The 20812-nt window shown below is 36.3% G+C and overlaps 2 protein-coding genes across 5 annotated transcripts in view; one reads left to right on the top strand and one right to left on the bottom strand.

The window, feature by feature from the left end:
• Nucleotides 1-496, bottom strand: part of IQCB1 (IQ motif containing B1) — a 47591-nt gene extending 47095 nt beyond the window's left edge. For 2 of the 4 annotated variants that reach the window (XM_024120285.3, XM_024120288.3), the window contains exon 1: nucleotides 389-496. The gene's annotated coding sequence lies outside the window, so the exon portion shown is untranslated. The remainder of the gene's footprint in view (nucleotides 1-388) is intronic. The other 2 variants (XM_024120287.3, XM_024120286.3) reach the window with 2 other exon arrangements.
• A 123-nt stretch (nucleotides 497-619) lies between these two features.
• The window catches only part of EAF2 (ELL associated factor 2), a 49227-nt gene continuing 29034 nt past the window's right edge, over nucleotides 620-20812 (top strand). Inside the window, exons 1-4 of the mRNA XM_007122624.2 lie at nucleotides 620-819; nucleotides 7426-7520; nucleotides 14850-14986; nucleotides 16747-16892. Of these exons, the coding sequence (XP_007122686.1) occupies nucleotides 711-819; nucleotides 7426-7520; nucleotides 14850-14986; nucleotides 16747-16892 (487 nt within the window). The 5' untranslated portion in view covers nucleotides 620-710. The remainder of the gene's footprint in view (nucleotides 820-7425; nucleotides 7521-14849; nucleotides 14987-16746; nucleotides 16893-20812) is intronic.

Here is a 20812-nt window from a genome sequence, read left to right as displayed (position 1 = left end):
GCCCCACTTCACCCCCCTCCCTCTATCCCAGTCCTTATACCACCAGGAACTTCCTCTGGAAGTCAAAAAACGATTGCTGAGGTAACGGCGTCGCCTTCAGTCAGGTCCACCGACCGCGTCTCTGAGGCCACGGGGGTCTCTACTCCGGATTCTAGAGCCGGCTTTCGTGCTACCAGGCCTTCGACAAGACACCAGGCCTAGTGCCCAGGCTCCGCCCCTCCCCCGCCTCAGTTTCCACACCAGATCTCCACAGAAAAGGCGCGGAGCAGGCCGATTCTCCCTTTAAGAGCTCCTACAAGACCGGTCACTTGGTCCAGAAGCCTGCGGTCCGGGCCTCCCGGTATCCCGGGGCGCCCTCCTTCCCCAGCCGCCCCGTCAGGTCGGCTACCTCATTCCTGCCTTGCGTTGCTCCGCCGAATAACCTCAGCCCCACCGCGCACCTCAGAAACTCGGCGTGCCGGGGTCTGCTTGCGTCGCAACATGGGAAATGGAGCCTGGCTGCAGGACCAGGAGCCTCGGGGCCAAGGGGCGGGGCGCCCCTCTCCAGGAAGCCAATTAGCACGCGAGAGGCCTGGTAGGACAGCGCTCGTCGGCCGCGGGGCGGAGTCTATGGTGGCTGCGCCCGCGGCGGCCGAGCACTTCTTCTTCAGGCTGAGTTGGCAGGGGGTAGTGAGCGCCGGTGGCGGAGGCAGAGTCGGACCCGGAGGAGAATGATGAATGGAACCGCGGGACCTTCGCATATTGACAGTCGCGAGCGGGTTCTCAAGTTAGGGGAGAGTTTTGAGAAGCAGCCGCGCTGCGCCTTCCACACTGTGCGCTGTGAGTGAGGACGACCCCCGGGGAAAGGGGGGGAGCTCTGGGTATGGGGGTGCGGAAGCACAACTCTCTCCAAGTCGTGTTTGCACAGACTCCCCCCCACCCCTTATTCTGTGGGAGAATGGGGTGCCCAGCGCGACCCGCTGCCCAGTCCGGAGTGCTAGGGGGCCGGTGGAAGCAGCCTGGTCGAGCAGGTGTGGGTAATTCTGAGCAGAGACATTTAGGTAAAAGCAGCAGGTAGAAAGGGACGCTTTGTGGAGGCGGTCTACAGGCGTGACTATGGGTGGAGTCAGACGTGACTGGCGGATCATGCAGAGGTGGAAAGGAAAGTACAGTTGACCCTTGAACAACGCAGGGGTTGGGGACGTCGACCCCGCGCAGTGGAAAATCCACGGGCCGCTATCTCTTCCTCAAAAACGAAGGAATCGATACATGACTCACCCAAGGTCCCGAAGCTGAAACCATTTGGGTAGAATCAGGACTCAAACTCTATAGTTTTTTTCATTCCACGTATTGTGATCTCTAATGGAACACAAACTTTTCCCCACACTTCGTTAATTTAAAGATCTGTAAGATGAAAATACAGATACTCTATTTATTGGAAAAAATCCTCATGTAAGTGGACCCGTGCGGTGCAGACCCGTGCGTGTTATTCAAGGAACAGCTGTAATAAGGTGACAAATGGAAGGGGGCAAAGGGAAATGGGAAGGGAAAATGCCTTTAGGTTGGTAGGGAAACATTCTCTCCCTTCTTCACTTTTGGTGTCTGCCTGATGAAAATGCCTTTAGGTTGGTAGGAAAGCATTCTCTCCTTTCTTCACTTTTGGGGTCTGACTGATGAGGGTTCTTATTTACTGTGTTCCTGGAGAAAGATTCTGGACCATTCTAATAATCTGTATCTCTTCTGGACCCCTGATTTCATTCAGTCACTTATCAAATACTGATTATCACTGTACTGAAGGGTGTGTTATGAATTTATTAGAAAGATGTTTACCCCCTGTGATTTCTCCTTTTGGTTTCCCTTTGTCCTCTGGAACTAGTTTTGATACATTTTTCTCTTTTATGTTGTTGAGGTAGAAAATGGAACTCTTTTGCTTTAATAGTTGAATGGTGTAGATTCCGGGAAGGAAAATATAGTATATTATGATTTGGTATGTAAAACATTTTTTGCATAATAGCCCGCATAGAATTATAGAGTGGGAAGGAAACTTTGAGATCATTGAATCATAACCTCTTATTTTTCTGTGGCCAAATTGTAAAGTAGGTATTTTTTCACTTCCTCTTTCTAGCCCTGCCCTTCCTTCGTGTCTCATCATTCCACCCTTCTCAGTCATTCTGTCCTTAGACTGTTCAGAGATCTTTATGGTTTTTACTCTGAAGTGTTCCATGCTTCAATTAAAACTCACATTCTCCAAAAATTTACTTAAGTTGTACACAATCTAATTACAGTAACTCACAGTAAAGGTATGAAGAACCAATAGGTTTAACTCTCCAAGGATATATTTACATTTTGTGAAAGGATTTTATTAAGCAAAATTAATATCTGGTTGATAGAATAAATGGGGGCGATATTTGCAAACAGATCTTCAACACTGTCCCTTCTTTACCATACTTTGTGGTCCAAGACCTTGAAACAGCTAGTGCTGGCTGTGCAGTTTCTCTCCTTCTTCAGTCCCATTTTCCAAAAGTATGATATAGTTCTTATCTGGTTTCTCCTTGCCTTTCTCTCAAATAATAACTTCCCTCTCCTTTCCTCTTCTTTCTCAGGTATGCAGTAATCTTAGTATCAATTTTTTAAATGATAAGGTTTGAGATTACACGAATTTGCTCAAGAATCTATTTTCGTGTAACTTGGGTATATAGTCTCTTTTTAAGGGCATAAGCCCCAAATTAAGTGAATAAGAAATAGCCTTCGAAAAGCACTTTGCAGGTGCTTCAAAGCCTTTTATTTATAAAAGTTCTCAAAATGCTGGAATCGTCTCTTCAGAATCAGAGTATCGGACGATCCTGTTACAAGAATGAAAATAAACAAAACAACCATAATAATAACCACAAGAAACCCAAATGTTTGAATATACCTTTAGTCCTGTGGAAGACATCAGAAAGGTTTTCAGCCCTTAGTTTTAATCTTGTTGAAGCAGACAGAACCTTACTAGATTTATTAAAAGAAAACCAATCATTATCCTTGAGGATAGGTTCATTTCCCATATGATTCTCATCCTTAAGGACTCAGAGTGAGGGATGGAAACTATAGACTTTCATACATGCAGGTGGATATGATTTATTTATTTTTTAAAAAAATTGTACATTTTTCTTTCTGGAAACCAAAAATGTTTAGTATTTTTAATTATCACTACTACATATAAAGATATGTTTTTTTCCTCAGGGAACTGAAGAAGAACTTTGTTTCTATTTTCAGAAAAATTTACTCATGTTTAAGCTCTGTAATGAAGTAGAACAGAAATACACACAGATAATACATTAATTTCAACTTTTTATTAACTATGTAAAATAGACAATTCACTTTAAGTTGCTGAGCTCATCTTATCTATAGAATGAAGCAATAAATTCAGCCATTCTGTCATTTTTTATTAAAATTATGAACTGCCCTTAAATTGATAGGTATGTGAAAAATACAATATTTTCAATGTCAGTTTTACATAATGCTTGAAGCTTTCATTCATTCACTAAATGTAAATATCTTTCTAAATCTTCTAAGTTTTTTTAACAGGTAAGGCTGTAAAGATATATATTGAAAGTATCATGATAATTTGTAAGGATGGTTCAAATATATTTTAGCATGACATTTATTTATTTATTAAAAATTTTTTTTACTGAAACAGTTGGCATACAATATTATGTGAGTTTCAGGTTTCCTACGTAATGATTTGACATTTGCATACATTATGAAATGATCACCAAGATAAGTCTAGTAACCATCTGTCCCCATACAAAGTTATTACAGTATTATTGACCATGTTCCTTATGCTGTATATTATATCCCCATGACTTGTTTCTTATGTAACTGGAGGCTTGTACCTCTTAATCCCCTTCAGGGTGGACCTAATTTATAACAGAAATCAATGTTATCTGGGAGAAAGTAGTATTCTATCTTTATGTACTTGGGTAATTATGCCTGTTCAATACACTGAGGTTTTAGAAAAACCTGGATGTGAATTCTGACCTCCACCACCTATATATGTAATGTAACTTTGGGAATATTCTCGAAGCTTTCAGTCTCAGTTTTCTTAAATGTAAAATGGTAATTATAATATCTACATTTCAGAGTTTCAGGATTAAATAAGATAGTATAAACAACCTAGCACAGTTTTTGGTGCATGGTAGAGAATATATAGTAGTCACCATTATCATTGAAGGGTTATATTCATGTGTGTATGCAGAGTGCCAATAAATGTACTTTACCTAGACTTTCAAAAAGCATTTATCAGGGCTTGGCAGTAAAACCTATCAAAAACATAGTCTGGTATGTGGTAGGGAAGACGTGGGATGTTCTGTAAATGATAAACTTAATGCTTAACAGCAGATGATTCACTGGGTAGAAGAGTTTGAGCAGTAGGACCCATTAGAATAAATTTTGGATTTGAGCTAGTACTAGTTTTACAATTTATAACCAGATAAGGGAATAAAGATTGAAATTCCTAAGTTTGTAAATGACACCATTTTTTCCTGTCATGAAATGATGAGCTCATGGACAGTGACTACAGGAAGATTGTCTGAGGCACCAAGTGGAGCCACTCCCAAAAAACTGGTTGTTAAGCTTTGGTATGAGCAAACCTTAGAAAGTACACTAATGAAAAATAGGATTAAAATTATATTTACAATTAATGTTCTCCGATTAGTGTGGTATACTGGAAAGGGTATGGGTTTTGGAGTTAGTTGAATTAGTTCAGATCCCAGGAAATAAATTTATGTTACTAATTGTGGACTCTTTTGTGAAGATATTGACATTGTGTGATGCTACAGCCGAAACAGAGAAGTGATCAACAATGATAGGAAAAGGAAAATAAAGCAGGAAATGTTTTTCCACTCTTTATGAAATATAAGTAATTGTATTGTAAACCTGAAGAAAATAACATAGATAAAGGAAATCCAGAGAAAATAAATAAACGATAAAATTAGTGGTGAGGCTTCCAAACCAAGAAGAACCGAAAGAAATAAACTACTTAGTCTGGAATCATTCCAACTTAGAATACATTTGACATTAGAAAACATATGGAAAGCATGAACATGAGATTATTCAACAAATTCTGTAGTTCTAGAGCTATATTTAACCCCTTGAATCTCAAAATTTGTATACGTAAAAAGAAATTTCTTGTATGAAGGTAAATAAAAGACAACACTACTTAATATAACAAGTAATAAAATGTGGAATTTATTCTAACAATAATAATTAGAAATATAAATAGGTTCAGAATAGTTTTGATGGACTTACTGGTTATAAATTCCAGCTTATTAAGCAAAGCTACAGATATCTTGAGTACATTTCTGTCTGTTTTTGGTATCTCATATAATATAGGCATTTATGCATAGGCTTCAAGAGCTTGTGAATCCCTTGAAATTATATAGTATTTGATATGTATGTTCATATATGCATTTTTAAACATGTATTACATTTTTTTAAGTTAATTATTTTTTTAATTTTTGGCTGCATTGGGTCTTTGTTGCTGCATGCGAGCTTTTCTCTAGTTGCATCGAGCGGGGGCTACTCTTGGTTGCAGCGCGCGGGCTTCTCATTGCGGTGGCTTCGCGTCCCTTGTTGTGGAGTATGGGCTCTAGGTGCACGGGCTTCAGTAGTTGTGGCACACGGGCTCAGTAGTTGTGGCTCGTGGGCTGTAGAGCACAGGCTCAGTAGTTGTGGCGCACGGGCTTAGTTGCTCCGTGGCATGTGGAATCTTTCTGGACCAGGGCTCGAACCCGTGTCCCCTGCATTGGCAGGCGGATTCTTAACCACTGTGCCACCAGGGAAGTCCCCATATATGCATTTTTATGCAGAGAGGATCTATATCTGGTCTATAATTTTCATCAGATTCCGATAGGGACTTATGACTATCCCTCATCTCCTAACACCACCCCTCCAGACACATGCATATACACAAAAGTTCGGAACTGTGGATCTAAGGCAAAGAGGCTATATAATATGGAATGGGTAGAGTGTGTGGCTTGAGTTCCTGGCTTATCTTTTACTGGCTTCATTACTTTAGAGGAGTTCACCATCAGTAAAATATGGGTGAGAATATTCAATTCAGAGAGTTATTTTGAAGATCAAAAGTAATGATATAAAGAAAAAGAATCTATTTTTAAACACTAAAACAGAGGTTATAGATTTACAGCCTATCAGCCGATTTTGACTTTAGAGATGCTTTTTTTGACCCACACAGTTGTTGTTTTAACATGATTTGGTTGTAAATACCTAAAAATCAAGATCTTTTATACAAAAATCTGGATTACCAGCCTCTATTTTTAAAAAATCAGAAGATAACCTGGCAACAGCAAAGGAATTCTGTATCAGAATTATTATCAGTCATTGATGTATATATATATATTTTTTGAATTTTTGAATTTTATTTTATTTATTTTTTATACAGCAGGTTCTTATTAGTCATTGATGTATATTAATGTGAATTATTATTATTTTTTTTTTTTAATTTTTTTTTTTTTTGCGGTACGCGGGCCTCTCACTGTTGTGGCCTCTCCCGTTGCGGAGCACAGGCTCCGGACGCGCAGGCTCAGCGGCCATGGCTCACGGGCCCAGCCGCTCCGCGGCATGTGGGATCTTCCCGGACCAGGGCACGAACCCATGTCCCCTGCATCGGCAGGCGGACTCTCAACCACTGCGTCACCAGGGAAGCCCGATGTGAATTATTTTTAAGTGACTTTCATATCTTAGAGGTTTTTAAGCTTGCTCAGTATGTGAAATATCTTAGCACCCTGTGTTCCCTCTAGGTGATATATTTTAATGACATCATTTGAATTATGATCTAATTCAAAATGAAAACTTATTTTAATTTCTTCTGAAGTGGCAGATTTGGTTAAATTTACACATCTTTTAGTGGAGTATGTATCCATGAAAAACTTAAGCTGTTAAACTGAATAAGCTTTCTTTAAATTTTCCCCATGAATGTGTGTTTGCTGTGTTTTCATTCATTTTGTATTCTGCTAGGACAGCAGACAAGTGGTAGTAGGAGCCCAAGGTGGTTTAAAAAAAATTTAGGGGAGAAAAAAAACTGAAAATTGAAGATGTTCTACTGATAGTGGTTTTTAGCAAATTGTCAAGATACTGACATTATTTCGTTTTTAGCAGTGGAACATCTTAGTCTAGTTCATCTTGATCTAAACAGGATCCGAAGGGATCATGAAGTGAGGAATACTGTTTTAGAGTGTAGCTATTTCTTTTTTTCTCAGAATTATACATACACAAATAATCTGGATTGTATTTTGTTTGTTTGCAATATTCAGACTCTTCTAAACCATTTTAATTACTGGCTGTTGAAAAATGATTTATCACTCTGAAACATGCTCATATTTTTGATATCCAGGTATTCAGGTATTCTTCCATCTTATAAACACCAGTATCTATATCTATTTTTAGATGACTTCAAACCTGCTTCTATTGACACTTCTTGTGAAGGAGAGCTTGAAGTCGGCAAAGGTGAACAGGTGACGATTACTCTACCAAATATAGAAGTGAGTATTTCCATATATTTAAACTAAATAGATGTTTTTACAGGATTTCCACTAAATTTAAATGAAAATAATTGTACAATTCATGTAGTGGTAGTCAGTTAAAGAAATTAATAAATACAGCAAAGCAAAAAAATCATATTTTAAACTATCTTAAGTAAAACAATCTTAAACTCTTAAAATTTACTTTGTAAGTTTCAAGAACTATCATATTAAATGATTTGAAACAATTGGAGGTCTAAACAGATATTTATTAAATCACTATTATGAGCCAGATTTTGTTCTCCAAACTAGGAATAATAACATATGCCCTGCCATCTAGTCCTAATCTGTTACAGAAGACAGACACATAAACATCTATCTAGTGCTATAGATTAGAACAGAGACAAAATTCTGTTTAAGCACATAAGTGGAATTAGATATTCTGCCTGGTGGAATCTTGAAAGGCTTCACAAACATACGCTATGTGGGCTGAGACTTAAAGGACAAGTGGAATTTCATCCGTTTTAAGAGGTGTAGAATATTCTAGGCAAAAGGAACAGTATGTGAAAGGCTCCAAATGGAGAAAGGACAAGTGGAATAAATGAATGAATGTAGTAAATTACAGAATAATGAAAAATGATTGATAGGAGTAGAGACTGGAAAGATAGATTGGGACCAGATTATAAAGAATGTTTTATGTTGTAATGTAGAATTTGGAGATTATGCCATAGGTATTAGAGAACCATTAGAGGTTTTTAAGCAGAGACCTAACATGATTAGATTTGTGCTTTGGGAGTGATTTTTTTTTTTTTTTTTTTTTTTTTGTGGTATGCGGGCCTCCCTTCGTTGCGGCCTCTCCCGTTGCGGAGCACAGGCTCCGGACGCGCAGGCTCAGCGGCCATGGCTCACGAGCCCAGCCGCTCCGCGGCATGTGGGATCCTCCCAGACCGGGGCGCGAACCCGGTTCCCCTGCATCGGCAGGCGGACGCGCAACCACTGCGCCACCAGGGAAGCCCTGGGAGTGATTTTAACAATGACTTAGGGAATGGATTGGAAAAGAAAGAGACTAGGTCAGGGAGGCCTTAACCAAAATTTTGCCCATTTCAAAAATTTTCAGATATATCAAAGTAACACTATCAAATACTGTTTACATAAATATGCAAGTTCTCTGTTGTATGCTCTAGTTTTCTCAGTCCTTGAGTTAGAAATTGCTTAGCATTCAACTTGTTTCCTTTTCCTTTTATACTGACTTGATCTATTCTCAAAGAAAACCAAGACTAACTTTATACTCTAACATAGAAAACACTGGACTTTCTGAGATTTTTTTACATTGTTTTAACTTTTGTAATAGGAATGGTTTTGTGCTAGTTCATCCACATTCTCTTGTATACATTTATGAGATGGCTTGTCATGGTTAGAGGTATAGCAAGCAAGCTCTCTATCCTCTATCTAGCCTTCCATCTGTTTCTTTTTGTCTGTCAATACTATATATTGAGACCCCACCTTTATGTCAGACTATATGAGTTGCTGCCTCTGAAGGTTTCCCTAATGTTAATGAAATATGTGGTGCATTTTATTGTATGTTTCTCATTTGCTCCCTTAGAAATTGAAGAAAATGAAAAATCAGCTCAGTCTGAGACATTGTAGATAAGTAAGCCTTTGTATTACTCTGTTATTAAAAAGTGTTCAGATTCTGGTGTCTCTAAAATAGTTTGGATATTAAGTACCCAATAATCTAAGGCTTTTTTTGCTTTATGTGGTTTATTAAAGAAAAGCCCAAATCATTCACTTAATCTTAAAAGTTATTGAAAAGCCTCAGGTGGATAACAGGCACCACCTGTTATCCTGGTCTCAGATTATAGGATTATTGATCAGTGATGATTGGTTTGCAGAACTTTAGATGAGTTCTTCTAAAGAAGAACGTAGCATATTATTTTCTCAAATTGCAATCCTCCCATCCTCATCCCTTGCATTGTCTTCCTACTCCAAGCAGATGGGGATTCTTACATTTATTAATAAACCTTTTTCATTCACACATAATCCTGCTTTAATCAAGAGTTACCATGTGTTTGATTTTGGTCTCAGTTGAAAATACTTCTTGAAGGAATGACAACTATAGGAGGAAAATTTTAAGCTTCATATTGTAAATTTATGAAATAGCAGAGAAATCATTTGGGCAAAAGTAGTTCCCTTCCCACCTCGGCCCACCAGAGATATGTCCAAAATGACTATGCCTCAATATTTTTGTGTGTATATGTGTGCATGAGAAAGGGAGACGGATGGACAGACCATATATGCATATACTTTCTGTGTGGTAAGTCCTTTGTTAGGTAGCTGTTAAAATTACAGAGGTAGGGACTTCCCTGGCGGTCCAGTGGTTAAGACTCCACACTTCCACTGCAGGGGACCTGGGTTCAATTCCTGTTGGGGGAACTAAGATCCAGCATGCCATGTGGCGCGACCAAAAATAAAAATTAAAAAAGAAGAGAGAAGTAGACTGGACATGGTAGGTGTCCTAAAAAATATTATCATTTAATGAGGAAGATAGGAGATAATTGATTAAAATTTAGTAATGTAAGGACTATCATAAAGGTATACACAGAATATTATGGGAGTACAAAAGAGAGGCAATTCAGCCTGGGGAGGGAGAGGAGGCATCAGGATATGCTGTCTTGAAGATGAGTTGAAATTACGCAGGTGAGGGAAAGAAGGAAGGACCTCTTAGAGAAAAGAAAAACGTGGGCTAAGACAAAGCAACAAAAGAGTCTGTTACATTTGAAGAACTATATATAAGCCACTATGGCTAGGTAAGAAAGGGTGCATATGGAGACATAGTCGGAGGTGGTATTTGGGAATCAGATAAAGAAGGGCCTAATGTGTAATGCAAAAGAATTTGAATTTTATCCTGTGAATCTTTCAGATAGCTGGAATGGAAGAGAATTGTTAAAATTACCACTTGCTAAGAACAAATTTTTTTTTCTGCTGGGCCTACAATCCTTGAACAATTGTGAATAAGAATAGAAATTATATTCTCAAATTTTGTGGGTTTTTCCCCCTTCATTAAAGAACTTCTTCAAATAAGTAGGAGGTTTATGCTTCTTCACAGTTCTTAATTTTGTGGGTATTTTGTGGAAATGTAATGATTATTAGTTTGAGGCATTTAGATTCTCCTATTTTCTTTATCAACTTGCTTTCATCATCTTGGTGAAAATGCCTAGAAGCTTGGAGGCATTCCATAAAATAGAATTTTTATTATACTTTTAAGAGTACCTTCAGGTTCTGGTGGTTCTTCGATAGGGTAGATTTTCTAATTCTCATTCCTCTAGGTTTTCTTTGGTAGTATCAAATAGAAGAAACTAATAAAAATGAAGACTGTTAAGGGGGTTAATATTGGGCATTTACAAATCTCTCTTTTTTGTAAACAATTCTCTATGGTTGACGGCTATAAAATTTCAAAATGTTGAATATTGAAAGAAAAAGATTTACTTGACTGTTATGATTTGTCATTGGTGTTGTCCAGTTTGGCATATTTTTAGTGCTATATTGTGAGGTACTTTTGTGGGCTTTGATGAAGTAGCCCACAGGAAACTTCCAGCTACACTTCCTATTATGCAATGAGTGCATCTCTAGTGGTTGCTCAACAACTTTAGCCCACAAACGCTGGACTTGTGAGAGTTCCATATGTCTGATGGCTACTGTGCCACTCTAGATGACCCTGTTGGTCAAAGTCCCTTCCAAGATGAACCTAGTCTGATTCTTTCCATTTGAATTTACTTTAGCTTACATGGGAAAATAGCCTACCACATTCTTGGGACTTCAGCTTATTGTAGGACTTGACTCCTCTTTTAACGTCCTATTACAGTTATACTTCTAAATGAATTATATTTTTATCATTGTATAATAAACCTTTTTTACCCTGTTTCTGTGATTTTAAGCTTAAATACCACCTTGTTTAATATTAATATTGCCACCTTTGCTTTCTTTTTGTTTGCATGTTCATGGAATCTTAGTGTCTCTTACTTTTATTTAGCTTACATTTTAAGTATATCTTTTGTTAACAGAATATTCTATGTTTCATTTTTAAACCCATTTTGACACTTTTTATTTTTATTAGGAGAATTCTATCCACATTTAGTTCAAAGTTTTTATACTTGATTTTTATTTCTATCATCTTATAGTATGTGTATTAATTATTTTAATTTGTTTTCTTTTTTCTGTTCTTTATTAGTTTCATCAAGCATCTCTTCTTTCTTTTCTTTTTCTTTGTTTTCCCTCATGTTACTTTGGGAGTACTATTGTACTCTTCCATTCCATTACTGATTACTTTCCTTTCCTGGTATTCATAATCAGGCATGATCAGATTTGCCTGTTAGCAGATGGGAAATAAAACTAGAAGGACAGTAGGGAGGAGGATAACAGTAATCTAGGTGAGCTGATGATTGGGTTCTGAAGTTGGGTTATAGCAGTAAACATGGATGTGGTAGGATGTATTCCATAGTTATTCAGAGGCAAAGAGAGTTCATATGCTTCGGAGTTTCCTGGTACCTTAATAGTTTAATACCCCTTTCTTGGAATATGAAATAAGAGGGCAGAAATTGAAGTTCAAAATAAGAATGGTGCTCAATTTAATGAGGAAAAAAGTTTAATTAAAAAAAACTTGTTCAGAGTATAGAAGGCAGGTACAGGGATTGTGAGAGGCTTATTTAACTTGTTATTTATGGTAAAAATGTTCATATTGTTCACATTCAACATTCATTGAGTATCTGTGAAGAGCTTGGTACTGCAGGTGCTAGGAGCAATAAAAAATTTCTAATCCAGTCCTCCTCCTTCAGAAACTCAGAGTACAATAATATATTTTAAAATGTTTTCTATTCTAAGTAAGAATACAAGTATTTTTTAAGAAGAATATATTACATGACTCTCTTAAATGTAATTTGGAGCCCTTGGGTTTCTATTCTGGGGTATCTTACTCACTTGTTTTTAGTCAAGACGTTTGAAAAATATACTTACCAGCCAAGTAGGCCCAACTTAGTTTTGTCATGATCATGCTTCTGGCTCTCTACCTTACCAGGGCTTCAGCTAAGTGCTCCGCATCTCACTCTTCTAGGGCCACTCCAGATATGTCCTTATCTATATGCTATGCATGCTTGACTTCCTGTAGATCATTTTTGTTTTAGAAAAACTTGTTCCTTACTTTTGGTTTCATAATTTTCTCTCCCAACCTCTCAGAGGTCTCTAACCTACCCCTTTTTTATGGCATCCTCAATTACCAAATTTATTTCATACTCCTCTGTAATGTGTTAAGCCTCTAATGATAACTTTTCAAATCTGATATCCCCTGGGACTTCCCTGGTGGTCCAGTGGTTAAGACTCTGTGCTACCAATGTAAGAGGCCTGGGTTCGATCCCTGGTCAGGGAACTAGATCCCACATGCCACAACTAACAGCCTGCATGCCTCAACTAAAAGATCCCGCGTGCCGCAAAGAAGATCCCATATGTCGCAAAGAAGATCCCACATGTGGCAACGAAGATCCCACGTGCCACAACTAAGACCTGGTGCAGCTAAATAAATAAATATATTTTTTAAAAATATGATAGGCCCTTTAGTCTTTTTTAGAAGTCACCTTTTTCTAACCTGATCTAACATAACTATTATATTTGGCAAAATTATTATAATCAGTGCTTTAAAAATTTAATGTACTTTTATAAAGTTCAAAACCAAGCAATTATAACAATATATTATTTAGGGATACATATATGTGGGATAAAATAAGAGAATGAGAAACATAAAATTCCTTCAGGGTTGAGGGAGGCAGGGACAAAGGATAGAAGAGGAACATAGGTAGATGTAGGTTATTAGTAATGACCAGGATTCTTTAACCTTTTATTATGGAAAATAGAATAGTAAAATGAACTCCTATGTACTTACTGAGCTTCAACAATTATCAACCTTTTGCTAATCTTTTTTTAATAGAGCTTCCTACTTTTTTCCTGGCATATTTTAAAGCAATCGCAGACTTTCACAAATGCTTATGTATGCATCTCTAACTGATAAGGATATTTTAATTTTCACCTAAGTACCATGCTAACCATGCTATTATCACACATAGTAGAATTAATTGTAATACTTGATCCATATTCATGTTTTCATGATGGTTTCAAAAATGTCTTTTTTCAGTTTTTCTCCCTAGGAATCCATATAAAATCCCTATATTGTATTTTTATTTATTTTTATTGAGGTTAATTTACAAAGTTCTGTTAGTTTCAAGTGTACAGCAAAGTGATTCAGTTATACATATATATTCTTTTTCAGATTCTTTTCCATTATAGATTATTATAAGATATTGAGTAGGGCTTCCCTGGTGGCGCAGTGGTTGCGCCTGAGCCTGCGCGTCCGGAGCCTGCCCTCCGCAACGGGAGAGGCCGCAGCAGAGGGAGGCCCGCGTACCACAAAAAAAAAAAAAAAAAGATATTGAGTATAGTTCCCTGTGCTCTACAGTAGTTCCTTGTTGTTTACCTATTTTATATTCCTATATTGTATTCTGATGTTATGTTTCTTATCTATTTTATTCTGTAAAAGTCCCTCCCCCGCTTTTATGCCACCGGTTTGTTGGAGAAACCAGGTTAATTGTCCTAGAGAATATACCCACATTCTGGATTTCAAATTATTTCTGTCTGGGATTATGTAACTTGTTTCTCCTTCCTCATATTTCCTATAAACTGGTAGTTATTTCTAAAGCCTTGGTGAGAGTTAGATTCTTTGTGGGTTTTTTTTCAGGCAAGAACACTTTATAGGTGATGCTGCATACTTTCTTTTATATTACATCATGAAGCACATAATGTCTGGTTGTCCCACTTTTAAGGACGCTAAAATTGATCAGTGAGTTTAATGTAACATATGTTCCCTGATACATTCATTTTCCTTAATCTGCATAGGGAAACACCCCTTTAATAAAATGCCAGATTTAAAAAATTAAATTTAGGAAGGAAGAAGAGGAAGGGTAGGAAATATAACTCAGGACTTTTGTTCCCTTATTGTAAAGTATATTGGTTGTATTAGAATTGAATCCCAATTTCCTATTGTAGACCACGTCTGCAAAGATTTGTGAAACAAATCTTTACTGCCTCAGGGCAGCTGCTTCCTCTGTTCCCTTTCCTCAAGACAGCAATTTTGAGATCTCAGCCTCTTTTCATCTGTCTTTTTTACTATACTCGTTATTGCCAGAGTAGTAAATTTAGGCAGTTAGGTGACTTATATCAATAGATTGAGAAAGACAGAAGATCTCAAAGGCCCTCTCAACTGAATTTCTATGATAAATTTCAAGTAATAATAATTAATTTTTTAAACAGGGTTCAACTACACCAGTAACTGTTTTCAAAGGTTCAAAGAAACCTTACTTAAAAGAATGCATTTTGATTATTAACCATGATACTGGGGAATGTCGACTAGAAAAACTCAGCAGCAACATCACTGTAAAAAGAACAAGGTATGTGGTTAATGAAATAAATTATTTAATCAACACATAAATTGCTAAGAGAATATCAGTGAAAAAAGTTATTGGATTAAGTCACACTATTACATAAGGGTTATTTCTGTGTGGTACAAAAATGTTTTGATCTTTTTCCAAGTTTAAATTTGGTGAAGATCCTTTAGCCAGAAGCTTTTACCATTTCTCCCTATGATATTTAAAAGCTTGTTTTGTTTCTAAATGTTTTCTTATATGTAGGTATATCTTTTATTCTACTGTAGATACTTTTGTAGAACTGGACTAAAAGGAGCCATTACACATTCTCCAAAATAATTTCATTATCAGTAGTAAAATTTTATCAAGCCCTTAGAAAATGTGAGGCGAGAAAAAGGAGAATTTCCTATATAAATACTAACCTCAGAACTTCCACATTTTAATTGGATTAGCAGATAATTCCATTAAAAATGTCAATAAGAGAACATAGCCATCTCAAATGTTTTTTTGGGGGGGGAAGTAGGCAGTGCATTAATTAACATGTAGTATACTCTAAAAGCCATACAAATAGTATAGATAAAAATTGTTCTAGGAATTAAAGGAAGGGGGGAGACATTATGGTTCATTGGAGCATTCAGGGAGCCCTTACTGATGTACCTTAAGAGGAGGTTAAGATTTAGGGCTTTTTTTTCCCCCAAACATATTTCATGATAAGGATTGCCTTTGGGTGCTTGTTAAACAAATGAGTTCCCAAATTCAGCTACAGATCAGGGAAGGAGCCCAGGAAACTTTTTTTTGTTTTTTAATTATCCCCTCTTCCCAGGTGATTTTTATTTGTAGGAAAGTTTGGAAAATACTGATTTAATTGATCAGAGAGAACATGAGGATGTAAACAAGACAGGAATATATCTGACTTATTTGGAACCTATGAAAAAGACTTGCTTGAATAGAGCAGAGATTTGTTTCTTTCCCTGTATACAAGTATAGCAAGGGGGGTATGAGGTTGAAAGTAGACTAGAGGTAAGGTTATAAAGGTAGGTTGCCTTCAATATTAACTATGAAATTAGGACATTGTCTTATTGACAGTGGTTGCATATTAAAGTTTTTTTTAACCAGGGATCGACATGCTTACATTCTTGTTTTGAAATGTAAATCCACCAAACAAATTGATTTAAATGAAACAATGTGGGAAAGAGAAAAATGCACAAACCACAATTTTTTAGAGTAGGAATGAAGAGAAAAGTGAAGTTCTAAATACTTTGTGGAGGAAGAACTAACAGGATTTGGTGACTGGAAATGGGAGAGGCAAAGTCAAGCATAGTTGTGTTATATACTTTTTTTTTTAAAGTATTGAAGGGAAAGTATACGAACCTCCTTTAATAACATGTCTTAACCTTATGAATGAGAAATGTGGGAGTGATTTAATTTTAACAGAAATGGTAATTTCAGAATTTAGGGAACATAATGTATCTGCTATACTCATGTATAATTTCATTTTATTTTAGTCATTTGTGTATGTCTTATCTCTTCAATTTTGAGCAGTGGTTTTTTTTTTATTCACATTTGTATCCCTCAGTGGATCTGTGTGTATGCCATGCCTATAGCAGGGCTCAATAAAGGTTTGTTAAATAATGAATTAAATTAATGCTTTAATCCTTGAATATCATTTTAAAGATATCTAGGGAAAAGAATAAGTGGTCGATTTTAGTAGCTTTGTAAGTTGAAATTGTTGTTAAAGTGCAATCATCATACCTGTTTTGACCTTTTGATATTCTTAATTGCAGAGTTGAAGGGAGCAGTAAAATTCAGTATCGTATAGAGCAGCAGCAGCAACAAATGCGGAATTCAACTAGGACTCCCAATCTTGTAAAACATTCTCCATCGGAAGACAAGATGTCCCCAGCATCTCCGATGGATGATATTGAAAGAGGTAAAATCTATGAGTATGTAATGGCTCTTTAAAAGAAATTATTAATAAAGTTAAGTGAAATTTTTCATTTTAATTGACAAGGGAACTAACTGTAAAATTCTAAAAACATGATGTTTTTTGTTATGGTTCTAGGGGAAAAGTGTAGTTTATGATTTAGAGTATTATGTACATAAACCTGTGTCTGTATAACAGAATTTATATTTTTTATTATTCAGGGGAAAAAGTAACTGTTTAGATATGTGTAACTGGAGTTTTCTTTCTTTTGACAGTTGTGATGATTCCAATTTAGTCCTTCACAGCATCTTCTTGTTGAAGTTTTTTTATGTGTAGCCAGACTATAGATGTTTAAGATGTAGCCAAACCAATAGTGAAGTGAGGAGATGTAGTAAGCCAAAGCAGCAGGCAAGTTCTTCTGAACTGCTGCTCACTTCTCAGCAAGAAGGTGCTTCTAGAGAGGCACAGTCTTTTTGAAAGCAAGGAAACTTAAATCTCCATTTTTTTTCTAGCTGCAGTTTGGGTGTTTATGTTATAGTAATTGTGGTAGGAGTAAGACCCTGGTCACCAAAGTTTATTTGTTTCTACGCTTTGCCTTCATAAGTTGCATATAGCTCTCCATTTCCACTTGCCCTTCTAGGCCCGGTATAGTATTAGTTCCCTAATATATTAGTGTTCCCTTTACAAACAATAAGGAAAATATAAGCTCAGAACCCTTGTTGCTACAAGGGATCTTGAATTTTATTTTATTGTTATATCTGCTTCCAAATGGATTTGAATCATTATATCATTTTATATATGTGTACAATAAAAATCTGGAACAGAAAATTAAGATACTGGAGGGAAGAGGAAGCAAATTTGCTAATTATTAAGACATTAAATTTATATCTGAGCTTCCTATCCACTAATACAAAACTGAAAACTTACTATATTTTGTATTATCTAAGAGGTTCCAAAGATTTGGACTCTTCCCTGCTACTAAATTCTAAAAGGAATTCATCATATGGAACCTGTTCTTTGGAGAATTAAACTATATAGTATCTTCAACTATAATTTTACAATACAAAAAAAGTTCCTCTATGTGGCAGGTTTTTAGCAGAGACCTTAATAAAAACATTGTATTGTAGACTATAAGTTAAGGTAATCCAAGCATAAGATCTAACTTTGTATAAGAATTTACCTTGAGATGTTTGCAGAGCATGTTTCTTAGACTGTCTTCTTTTAAATATTTTCTTAATATTTGACCCTACTATGCCAATGCCTACTGCTATGGTTGAAACACTTTTTAAAAGTTTATGATTAGATGTCTGTCAGCTTTACTAGTGTTTCTATTGTTTAATTTTTACATTTACCTGTTTGGGCTATCTGGAATTCTAGTTTAAGAAATAAGAATCTAAATTTCCTTCCTCCCTAACAGTGTAATTAAATAGGTATTGATAGAGAATCAACAAATATAGTATTGAAAAAGAGTATCAATATCCATTTTTTGAATAAGCCAATATTTCTTCTGCTGATATGAAAAGCCATTTTTTTAATTCAATTTTTTTTTATATTGGGGTATAGTTGCTTTACAACATTGTGTTAGTTTCAGGTGTACAGAAAAGTGATTCAGTCATACATATACCTGTATCTATGCTTTTTCAAATTATTTTCCCATTTAGGTTATTACAGAGTATTGAGCATAGTTCCCTATGCTATGCAGTAGGTCCTTGTTGATTATCTATTTTATATATAGTAGTGTATATATGTTAATCCCAAACTCCTAATTTATCCCTCCCCCACCTTTCCCCTTTGGTACCCATAAGCTTGTTTTCAAAGTCTGTGAGTCTGTTTCTGTTTTGTAAATAGTTCATTTGTATCATCTTTTTACATTTCACATGTAAGTGATATTATATGATATCTGTCTTTCTGTGTCTGACTTACTTCACTTAGTATGATAATCTCTAGGTCCATCCATGTTGCTGCAAATGGCATTATATCATTCTTTTTTATTGCTGAGTAATATTCCATTGTGTATATATACCACATCTTCTTTATCCATTCATCTGTCATTGGACATTTAGGTTGATTCCATGTCTTGGCTATTGTAAATAATGCTGCATTGAACATTGGGGTGCACATGTCTTTTCAAATTATGGTTTTTCTCCGTATATGCCCAGGAGTGGGATTCCTGGATCATGTGGTAGCTCTATTATTACTCTTTTAAGGAGCCTCCTTACCTTTCTCCATAGTGGCTGTACCAATTTATATTCCCACCAACAGTGTAGGAGGGTTCCCTTTTCTCCACACCCTCTCCAGCATTTATTGTTTGTAGACTTTTTGATGATGGCCATCCTGACTGGTGTGAGGTAATACCTCACTGTAGTTTTGATTTGCATTTCTCTAATAATTAGCAATGTGGAGCATTTTTTCTTGTGCCTTTTGGCCATCTGTATGTCTTCTTTGGAGAAATGTCTGTTTAGATCCTCTGCCCATTTTTTGATTGGGTTGTTTATTTTTTTTTATATAGAGCTGCATGAGCTGTTTGTCTGTTTTAGAGATTAATCCCTTGTCAGTCGCTTCATTTGCAAATGTTTTTTTTCCATTCTGTGGGTTGTGTTTTTGTTTTGTTTATGGTTTCTCTTTGCACTGCAAAAGCTTTTAAGTTTATTTTTAGGTCCCATTTTATTTTAAGGTCACATTTGTTTATTTTTTATTTTATTTCATCACTCTAGGAGGTAGATCCAAAAAGATATTGCTGCAATTTATGTCAGAGTGTTCTGCCTATGTTTTCCTCTAAGAGTTTTATAGTATCTGGTCATACATTTAGGTCTTTAATCCATTTTGAGTTTATTTTTGTGTATGGTGTTAGAGAATGTTCTAATTTCATTCTTTTACATGTAGCTGTCCAGTTTTCCCAGCACCACTTATTGAAGACACTGTCTTTTCTCCATTGAATATTCTTGCTTCTGTCATAGATTAATTGACCATAGGTGTGTAAGTTTATTTCTGAGCTTTCTATCCTGTTCCATTGAGCTATATTTCTGTCTTTGTTCCTGTACCATTCTCTTTTGATTACTGTAGCTTTATAGTATAGTTTGAAGTCAGGGATCCTGATTCCTCCAGCTCCATTTTTCCTTTCAGGATTGCTTTGGCTATTTAGAGTCTTTTGTGTTTCCATACAAGTTCTGAAATTTTTTGTTCTAGTTCTGTGAAGAATGCCATTGGTAATTTGATAGGGATTGCATTGAATCTGTAGATTGCCTTGGGTAGTATAGTCATTTTGACAATATTGATTCTTTCAATCCAAGAACATGGTATATCTTTCCATCTATTTGTGCCATCTTTGATTTCCTTCATCAGTGTCTTACAGTTTTCAGAGTACAGGTCTTTTGCCTCCTTAGGTAGTTTTTTTCCTAGGTATTTTATTCTTTTTGATGCAATGGTAAATGGGATTGTTTCCTTAATTTCTCTTTCTGATTTTCATTGTTAGTGTATAGAAATGCAAGATATTTCTTTGTATTAATTTTTTATCCTGCAACCTTACTGAGTTCCTTGATAAGCTCTAGTAGTTTTCTGGTAGCATCCTTAGGATTTTCTATGTATAGTATCATGTCATCTGCAAACAGTGACAGCTTTACTTCTTTTCCAATTTGGATTCCTTTTATTTCTTCTGCTTCTCTGATTCCTATGGCTAGGACTTCCAAAACTATGTTGAATAAAAGTGGCGAGAGTGGACATTCTTGTCTTGTTCCTGATCTTCAAGGAAATGCTTTCAGCTTTTCACCACTGAGTATGATGTTAGTTGTGTGTTTGTCATATAAGGCCTTTATTATGTTGAGGTATGTTCCCTCCATGCCCACTTTCTGGAGAGTTTTTATCATAAGTGGGTGGTGCTGGATTTTGTCAAAAGCTTTTTCTGCATCTATTGAGACGATCATATGGTT

Source organism: Physeter macrocephalus, chromosome 1 (genome assembly GCF_002837175.3).
Source record: "Physeter macrocephalus isolate SW-GA chromosome 1, ASM283717v5, whole genome shotgun sequence".
NCBI classification, from domain to species: Eukaryota; Metazoa; Chordata; class Mammalia; order Artiodactyla; family Physeteridae; genus Physeter; species Physeter macrocephalus.
The sequence above is the reverse complement of the archived record's forward strand: the minus strand, read 5'-3'. Positions and strand labels throughout refer to the sequence as shown.